The sequence below is a fragment of the Malurus melanocephalus genome, unplaced genomic scaffold (assembly GCF_030028575.1).
Source record: "Malurus melanocephalus ecotype Western Australia unplaced genomic scaffold, MMel_1.1 scaffold_1484, whole genome shotgun sequence".
NCBI lineage: Eukaryota > Metazoa > Chordata > Aves > Passeriformes > Maluridae > Malurus > Malurus melanocephalus.
Window position 1 is genome coordinate 362 of NW_026624716.1, and position 10,410 is coordinate 10,771.

A 10,410-nucleotide genomic window follows, 5' to 3' on the forward strand; every position below is an offset into this window, starting at 1 on the left:
GAATGGGAATGGGAATGGTAACAGGAATGGGGTGGCAATGGGGTGAGAATGGGAATGGGAACGGGAATGGGAACGGGGTGAGAATGGGATAGAATGGGAATGGGAATGGGGTGGGAATGGGACGGGAACGGGATGAGAATGGGAATCGGGTGGGAAATGGGGTGGGAACAGGGTGAGAATGGGAATGGGGTGGGAAACAGGATGGGAACGGGATGGGAATGAGGACGGGAATGGGATAAGAATGGGGTGAAAATGGGGTGAGAAACGGCCATCACCCCAAACCCCACCCCAAACCCATGACCCCAAACCCCATGACCCCAAATCCCACACCCATGACCCCAAACCCCATGACCCCAAACCCCAAACCCCATGACCCCGCACTGACCACGTCGATCTCGGTGTTGGAGTGCCCCATGTTGCAGACGATGCAGCCGTTTTTCATCCTGTCCAGGTGCTCCCTGCTCACCACGTTCTTGTTCCCTGCGGGAGCCAAAATCCTGAGAAACCCCACAGAAATCCCAAAAAACCCGCCGGATCCCAAAAAACACACCAGATCCCCAAAAAAACCCCACCACATCCCAAAAAAACCCACTGGATCCCAAAAAAACCACACCGGATCCCAATAAACACCACCAAAATCCTGATAAACCCCACAGAAATCCAAAAAAATCTACCAGATCCCAAAAAACCACACCAGATCCCAAAAAAACCCCACCAAAATCCCATTAAACTCATCAGATCCCAAAAAACCCTGGGCAGATCCCAATAAACCCCACCAGATCCCAAATCCCCATGTTTTAGGGCACATTTTGGGGTCAGAATCCCAATCCCCATGTTTTAGGGCAGATTTTGGGGTCAGAATCCCAATCCCCATGTTTTAGGGCACATTTTGGTGTCAGGATCCCAATCCCCATGTTTTAGGGCACATTTTGTGGTCAGGATCCCCAATCCCCATGCAATAGGGCAGATTTTGTGGTCAGGAGCCCCAATCCCCATGTTTTAGGGCAGATTTTGGGGTCAGGATCCCCAATCCCCCATGGATTGGGATGGATTTTGGGGTCAGGATCCCAAATCCCATGTTTTAGGGCACATTTTGGGGTCAGGATCCCAAATCCCCATGTTTTAGGGCAGATTTTAGGGTCAGGATCCCAAATCCCCCATGTTTTAGGGCACATTTTGGGGTCAGGATCCCAAATCCCCGTGTTTTATCGCAGATTTTGGTGTCAGGATCCCAATCCCCATGTTATAGGGCAGATTTTGGGGTCAGGATCCCAAATCCCCGTGTTTTAGGGCAGATTTTAGGGTCAGGATCCCAAATCCCCGTGTTTTAGGGCAGATTTTGGGGTCAGGATCCCAATCCCCCATGTTTTAGGGCAGATTTTGGGGTCAGGATCCCAATCCTCGTGTTTTAGGGCAGATTTTGGGGTCAGGATCCCAAATCCCAATGTTTTAGGGCACATTTTGGTGTCAGGATCCCCAATCCCCATGTTTTAGGGCAGATTTTGGGGTCAGGATCCCAATCCCCCATGTTTTAGGGCAGATTTTGGGGTCAGGATCCCAAATCCCCGTGTTTTATCGCAGATTTTGGTGTCAGGATCCCAATCCCCATGTTTTAGGGCACATTTTAGGGTCAGGATCCCAAATCCCTGTGTTTTTAGGGCAGATTTTTGGGTCAGGATCCCAAATCCCCCATACCCGTGCAGGTGATGACGATGTCCACCTGTCTGATGACCTCATTGAGCTTCACCAGCCGGAACCCGTCCATGCTGCGGGAAAACGGGACAAAATGACCCTCCGACCCTAAAATTAACCTCACAACTCCTGGGAAATGGGACAAAGTGACCCTCAGACCCCAAAGATAACCACACAACTCCTGGGAAACGGGACAAAATGACCCTCAGACCCTAAAATTAACCCACAACTCCTGGGAAACGGGACAGAGTGACCCTGAGACCCCGAACACAACCCCACAACTGCTGGGAAACGGGACAGAGTGACCCTCAGACCCTAAAATTAAACCCACAACTCCTGGGAAACGGCACAAAGTGACCCTGAGACCCCAAAGATAACCCCACAGTTTTCCCGCAGTCCCGTTAGGATCAGCCCCGTTAGGATCAGCCCCATTAGGATCAGTCCCATTAAGATCAGCCCCTTTGGGATCAGCCCCATTGGGATCAGCCCCTTTGGGATCAGTCCCATTAGGATCAGTCCCTTTGGGGTCAGCCCCATTAGGATCACTCCCATTAGGATCAGTCCCTTTGGGGTCAGTCCCTTTAGGATCAGCCCCGTTGGGGTCAGTCCCTTTGGGATCAGTCCCTTTGGGGTCAGCCCCGTTAGGATCAGTCCCTTTGGGGTCAGCCCCGTTGCGATCAGCCCCATTAGGATCAGCCCCATTAGGATCAGCCCTGTTAGGATCAGTCCCATTAGGATCAGTCCCTTTGAGGTCAGTCCCTTTGGGGTCAGCCCCATTAGGATCAGCCCCGTTTTCCCACAGCCCCATTAGGATCAGCCCCTTTGGGGTCAGCCCCGTTAGGATTGGTCCCGTTAGGATCACTCCCATTAGGATCACTCCCATTAGGATCAGCCCCATTAAGATCAGCCCTGTTAGGATCAGTCCCATTAGGATCAGTCCCATTAGGATCAGTCCCTTTGGGGTCAGCCCCGTTTTCCCACAGCCCCATTGGGATCAGCCCCGTTAAGATCAGCCCCGTTAGGATCAGGCCCTTTGGGGTCAGCCCCATTAGGATCAGTCCCTTTGGGGTCAGTCCCTTTGGGGTCAGTCCCTTTGGGATCAGCCCCATTGGGATCAGCCCCGTTAGGATCAGCCCCGTTAGGATCAGTCCCATTAGGATCAGCCCCTTTGGGGTCAGCCCCATTGGGATCAGTCCCTTTGGGGTCAGTCCCTTTGGGATCAGCCCCATTAGGATCAGCCCCGTTGGGATCAGCCCCATTAGGATCAGCCCCATTAGGATCAGCCCCTTTGGGATCAGTCCCTTTGGGATCACTCCCATTTATATCAGCCCCATTAGGATCAGCCCCATTGGGATCAGTCCCTTTGGGGTCAGTCCCTTTGGGTTCAGTCCCATTAGGATCAGGCCCATTAGGATCAGCCCCTTTAGGATCAGTTCCATTGGGATCAGCCCCGTTAGGATCAGTCCCTTTGGGGTCAGCCCCGTTAGGATCAGTCCCTTTGGGATCAGTCCCTTTGGGGTCAGCCCCGTTAGGATCAGTCCCTTTGGGGTCAGCCCCGTTAGGATCAGTCCCTTTGGGGTCAGCCCCGTTGCGATCAGCCCCATTAGGATCAGCCCCATTAGGATCAGCCCCGTTAGGATCAGTCCCATTGGGGTCGGTCCCTTTGGGATCAGCCCCATTAGGATCAGCCCCATTAGGATCAGCCCCTTTGGGATCAGTCCCTTTGGGATCAGTCCCATTAGGGTCAGCCCCGTTAGGATCAGCCCCTTTAGGATCAGCCCCATTGGGATCAGCCCCTTTGGGGTCACTCCCATTGGAACCAGCCCCATTAGGATTTGTCCCTTTGTCCCCTCACCAGGCCTGTAGGGCGCAGATGGGGTCGATCTCGGTCACGTAGACGATGGATCCCATGGCCTTGAGCGCGGCGCAGCAGCCCTTCCCCACCTGAAACGAGAGGGGCGGGGCTAAAGGGGGCGGGGCCAAAAGGGGTGGGGCTAAAAGGGGAAACGACAGCACCAGGGAACCCACCCCATACCCACCATGGGGGAAATCCTAAACCTGGGGGGTGAAACCCCATTCTTTGGGGAAAGAAATCCCATTGCTGAGGGGTGAAATCCCCTTTTTTGGGGGGTGAAATCCCATGCCTGGGGGGTGAAATCCCATTTCCAGAGGGTGAAATCCCATTGCTGAGGGGTGAAATCCTATTCTTGGGATACAGAATCCCATTGCTGTGGGGTGAAATCCCATTGCTGAGGGACAAAATCCCATTTCCAGAGGGTGAAATCCCATTCCTGGGGGGATGAAATCCCATTCCTGAGGGACGAAATCCCATTCCTGGGACACTGAATCCTATTCTTTGGGGAAAAAAATCCCATTCCTGGGACAATAAATCCCATTCTTTGGGGGTGAAATCCCATTCCCGGGGAAAGAAATCCCATTCCCGAATCCATAGAATCCCATTGCTGAGGGTGAAATCCCATTCCTGAGGGGATAAAATCCCATTCCTGGGAGGACGAAATCCAACATTTGAATTATTTTCCAGAATATTTGATTTTTCCCCAGAATATTTCAATTTTCTCCCCAAAATATTTGATATTTTCCCCAGAATATTTCAATTTTCTCCCCAAATATTTGATATTTTCCCAGAATATTTCAATTTTCTCCCCATAATATTTCATTTTTTCCCAAAATATTTCAATATTTTTTCCCAGATTTTTTTCCCAGAATATTTCATTTTTTCCCAGAATATTACAATTTTTTCCCAGATTTTTTTCCCAGAATATTTCATTTTTTCCCAAAATATTACATTTTTTCCCAGATTTTTTTTCCCAGAATATTTCATTTTTCCCCAGAATATTTCAATATTTTTTCCCAGATTTTTTTTCCCCAGAATGTATCATTTTTCCCCAGAATATTTCAATATTTTTTCCCAGATTTTTTTCCCAGAATATTTCATTTTTTCCCAGAATATTACATTTTTTCCCAGATTTTTTTTCCCAGAATACATAATTATTTTTTTTTAAAGACTCAACTTTGCCATCTCCTTCCTAATAAAAAAACCCACAAAAAATCTTCATTTTTTGGGAAACCCCTGAGATTTTCCAAGCAAAATTCCCAGGAAAAAATGGGAATTTTCTCCCCCTTACCTCCCCATAGCCACAAACCACCACCTGCTTCCCCCCAAACATCATATCCGTCGTCCTCTTCAGCCTGAAAAAAATGGGAAAAAAATCCCAATTAAACCCTTTTTAATTAATTCAAAATTAATTAATTCATCAACCATAACGATGCTATTTTAAATGCCATTTTAACAATATTTTAATGCTATTTAAACACTATTTTAATGCCATTTTTAACCCTATTTTTAATGTTATTTTAACACTTTTTAATGTTATTTTTACACTATTTTTAATCCTATTTTTAGTGTTGTTTCTAATGGAATTTTAGACATTAAACATTTTAAACAATATTTTTAACACTATTTTTGATGCCATTTTTAACACTATTTTTAATGCTATTTTAATGCTATTTTAAATCCCATTTTTAACAATATTTTTAATGTTATTTTTACACTATTTTTAATCCTATTTTTAGTGTTATTTTTAATGTCATTTTAAACATTAAACATTTTAAACAATATTTTTAACACTATTTTTAATGCCATTTTAAACAATATTTTAAATGTTATTTTTAATGCTATTTAATATTTTTTAATGTAATTGTAATGTTATTTTAAATGCCATTTTAAACAATATTTTTAATGTCATTTTTAACACTATTTTTATGCTATTTTTATGCTATTTTGACCCTACTTTTAATGTTTTTTATGCCATTTTTAACACTATTTAACACTATTTTTAACACTATTTTAATGCTATTTTAATGCTATTTTAAATCCCATTTTAACAGTATTTTTAACATTATTTTAAATGCCATTTTTAACCCTATTTTTAATGCCATTTTAACACTATTTTTAATGTTATTTTTACACTATTTTTAATCCTACTTTTAGTGTTATTTTTAATGTCATTTTAAACATTAAACATTTTAAACAATATTTTTAACACTATTTTAATGCCATTTTTAACACTATTTTTAATGCCATTTTAACACTATTTTAAAAGTTATTTTTAATGCTCTTTAATGTTTTTTTAATGTAATTGTAATGCTATTTTAAATGCCATTTTTAACAATATTTCTAACATTATTTTTAATGTAATTTTTAACACTATTTTTTATGCTATTTTTTATGCTATTTTGACCCTATTTTTAATGTTTTTTATGCCATTTTTAACACTATTTAACCCTATTTTTAATGCCATTTTTAACACTAATTTTATGCTATTTTTCATGCAATTTTAATGCTATTTTAAATGCCATTTTTAACAATATTTTTAACACTATTTTTAGTGGTTTTTACACTATTTTTAATGCCATTTTAACCCTATTTTTAATGTTATTTTTACACTATTTTTAATCCTATTTTTAGTGTTGTTTTTAATGGAATTTTAAACATTAAACATTTTAAACAATATTTTTAACACTATTTTTAATGCCATTTTTAACACTATTTTTAATGCTATTTTAAATCCCATTTTAACAATATTTTTAATGCTATTTTTAATGCCATTTTAACAATATTTTTAATGTTATTTTTACACTATTTTTAATCCTATTTTTAGTGTTATTTTTAATGCCATTTTTAACACCATTTTAAATGTTATTTTTAATGCTATTTAATGTTTTTTTAATGTAATTGTAATGCTATTTTAAATGCCATTTTTAACAATATTCTTAACAATATTTTAAATGCCATTTTTAACCCTATTTTTAATGTTATTTTAACACTTTTTAATGTTATTTTTACACTATTTTTAATCCTATTTTTAGTGTTATTTTTAATGTCATTTTAAACATTGAACATTTTAAATAATATTTTTAACACTATTTTTAATGGCATTTTTAACACTATTTTTTATGTTAATTTTAACGCTATTTAATGTTTTTTAATGTAATTGTAATGCTATTTTAAATGCCATTTTTAACAATATTTTTAACATTATTTTTAATGTCATTTTTAACACTATTTTTTATGCTATTTTTTGTTATTTTGACCCTATTTTAAATGCTATTTTTATGCCATTTTTAACACTATTTAACACTATTTTTAATGCCATTTTTAATACTCTTTTATATGTTATTTTAATGCTATTTTAAATCCCATTTTTAACAATATTTTTAACACAATTTTAAATGCCATTTTTAACAATATTTTCAATGTTATTTTTACACTATTTTTAATCCTATTTTTAGTGTTATTTTTAATGTTATTTTAAACAATATTTTTAACACTATTTTTAACGCCATTTTAACACTATTTTAAATGCTATTTTTAATGCTATTTAATGTTTTTTTTAATGTAATTGTAATGCTATTTTAAATGCCATTTTTAACAATATTTTTAACATTATTTTAAATGTCATTTTTAACACTATTTTTTATGCTATTTTTTATTTTAACCCTATTTTAAATGCTATTTTTATGCCATTTTTAACACTATTTAACCCTATTTTAATGGCATTTTTAACACTATTTTATGCTATTTTTAATGCTATTTTAATGCTATTTTAAATCCCATTTTTAACAATATTTTTAACATTATTTTAAATGCCATTTTCACCCTATTTTTAATGTCACTTTTAACAGTAACATTATTTTTAACACTATTTTTGATCCTATTTTAATATTATTTTAATGTTACTTTAAACAATATTTTTAACACTATTTTAATGGCATTTTTAACACTATTTTTATGCCATTTTAACACTATCTTAAATGTTATTTTTAATGTCATTTAATGTTATTTTTAATGGTATTTTTAATGCTATTTTAAATGCCATTTTAACCCTATTTTTAATGTTATTTTTAACACTATTTTTTATGCTATTTTTATGCTATTTTAACCCTATATTTAATGTTATTTTTAACACTATTTTTATGCCATTTTTAACACTATTTAACACTATTTTATTGCCATTTTAACACTATTTTAAATGTTATTTTTAATGCTATTTAACAATATTTTTATGCCATTTTTAACACAATTTTAATGCTATTTTTAACACTATTTTTATGCTATTTTTAACCCAATTTTTAATGCTATTTTAACCCTATTTTAAATGTGTTATTTAATGTTTTTAATGTTATTTTTAACACTATTTTTGTTATTTTTATGCTATTTTTAACGCTATTTTTAATGCTATTTTAATGCTATTTTAAATGTATTTTTAATGTTATTTTTAATGCTATTTAACACTAATTTTATGCCATTTTTAACACGATTTTTAATGCTATTTTTATGCATTTTAACCCAATTTTTATGCTATTTTTAACCCAATTTTTATTGCTATTTTTAACGCTATTTTAAATGTGTTTTTAAATGTTATTTTTAATGCTATTTTTAGCCCCATAAATGGGTCAGGGGTGTGGGGATGGTGGAATTCCCTCCCTTTTCCCAGGAATTCGGTTCCACCCCACCTGTGCTCACTCCGCCCTTAGTTCTGGTTTAAATTCCAGAGCCCGGCTTAGCCCTGATCCCAGTTTAACCCTCTGGGGGCTGCCATGGAATGCCAGGATGGTTTGGGGTGGAAAGGACCTTAAATCCCATAAATCCCGTAAATCCCGTAAATCCCATCCCATAAATCCCATAAATCCCATAAATCCCATGGATCCCATCCCATAAATCCCATCCCATCCCATCGATCCCATAGATCCCATCCCACAAATCCCATGGATCCCAACCCATAAATCCCATGGATCCCGTGGATCCCATCCCATCCCATAAATCCCATCCCATAAATCCCATCCCATCCCATCCCATTGATCCCATGGATCCCATCTCATAAATCCCATGGATTCCATCTCATAAATCCCGTGGATCCCATCCCATAAATCCCATAGATCCCGTGGATCCCATCCCATCCCATGAATCCCATCCCATCCCACGGGAGTTTCTGCCCCATTCCCGATTGGAATTTCCCCCATTCCTGGTTGGAATTCCCCCATCCCCATTCCTGGTTGGAATCCCCCCCATTCCCGGTGGGAATTCCTGCCCCATTCCTGATTGGAATTTCCCCATTCCCAGTTGGAATTCCCCATCCCCATTCCCGGTGGGAATTTCTCCCCCATTCCTGGTGAAAACACCCTCATTCCATGAAGGAATTTCTGCCCCGATTGGAATTTCCCTCATTCCCGGTTGGAATTCCCCCGTTCCCGGTTGGAATTTCCCCCATTCCCGGTGGGAATTTCTGCCCCATTCCCAGTGGGAAATTCCCCCATTTCCGGTTGGAATTGCCCCATTGCCAGTGGGAATCACCCCCATTTACTGTGGGGATTTCTCCCCCATTCCTGGTTGGAATTCCCCCATCCCCATTCCCGGTTGGAACCGCCCCATTCCCGGTGGGAATTCCTGCCCCATTCCCTGAAGGAATTCCTATTCCATTCCCTCTGGGAATTCCTGCCCCGTTCCCAGTGAAAACGCCCCCATTCCCGGTTGGAATTTACGCCCTCATTCCCGGTGGGAATTTTTGCCCCATTCTCAGTGGGAATTCCCCCATTCCCGATTGGAATTCCCCCATTCCCAGTTGGAATTCCCCCATTCCCAGTGGGAATTCCCCCATCCCCATTCCCAGTGGGAATTCACCCATTCCCTGAAGGAATTCCTATCCCATTCCTGGTGGGAATTCCTGCCCCATTCCCGATTGGAGTTTCCCCCATTCCCGGTGGGAATTCCCCCCATTCCCGGTGGGAATTTTTCCCCCATTCCCAGTGAAAACGCCCTCATTCCCAGTGGGAATTTCTGCCCCATTTCTGAATGAAAACRCCCCCATTCCGTGAAGGAATTTCTGCCCCATTCCCAGTGAAAATGCCCCCAATCCCTGGAGGAATTTCTTCCCCATACCCTGAAGGAATTCCTATCCCATTCCCGGTGGGAATTTTTTCCCCATTCCCGGTTGGAATTCCCCCATTCYCGGTGRGAATTCCTGCCCCATTCCCGAYTGGAATTTCCCCCATTCCTGGTTGGAATCGCCCCCATTCCCGGTGGGAATTTCTGCCCCATTCCCAGTGAAAATGTCCCCATTCCTGGTGGGAATTGTCCCCATTCCCAGAGGGAATTTCTGCCCCATTCCTGGATGAAAACGCCCCCATTCCGTGAAGGAATTTCTGCCCCATTCCCTGAAGGAATTCCTATCCCATTCCCTCTGGGAATTCCTGCCCCATTCCCAGTGAAAACGCCCGCATTCCCAGTGGGAATTTTTGCCCCCATTCCCAGTGAAAATGCCCCAAATTCCTGTTCTCGGTGTGAATTTCTCCCCCATTCCCAGTGGGAATTTCTCCCCATTCCTGATGAAAATGCCCCAAATTCCCATTCCCGGTGTGAATTTCTCCCCCATTCCCAGTTGGAATTTTCCCCATTCCAAGTGAAAATGCCCCAAATTCCCGTTCCCTGTGTGGATTTCTGCCCCATTCCCAGTTGGAATTTTCCCCATTCCCAGCGAAAATGCCCCAAATTCCCGTTCCCGTGTCCCCACGCACCCGTCCAGGATGGATTCCCGGCAGCAGTACAAATTGTCGAATTTCTGTTTGGTGACGGAGTCGTTGACGTTCATGGCGGGGACACAGAGCTTCCCTGCCTTGGAGAGCTGGTACAGCCTGGAA

General features: G+C 40.6%; 1 protein-coding gene across 1 annotated transcript in view; it reads right to left on the bottom strand.

Annotated features, from left to right (window-relative positions):
* Positions 1 to 385: 385 nt before the first annotated feature.
* The window catches only part of LOC130587044 (putative adenosylhomocysteinase 3), a gene marked incomplete at both ends in the record, with an annotated part of 22,749 nt that continues 12,724 nt past the window's right edge, over positions 386 to 10,410 (bottom strand). Inside the window, 5 exons of the mRNA XM_057388002.1 lie at positions 386 to 480; positions 1,696 to 1,766; positions 3,548 to 3,636; positions 4,839 to 4,902; positions 10,288 to 10,404. Of these exons, the coding sequence (XP_057243985.1) occupies positions 386 to 480; positions 1,696 to 1,766; positions 3,548 to 3,636; positions 4,839 to 4,902; positions 10,288 to 10,404 (436 nt within the window). The remainder of the gene's footprint in view (positions 481 to 1,695; positions 1,767 to 3,547; positions 3,637 to 4,838; positions 4,903 to 10,287; positions 10,405 to 10,410) is intronic.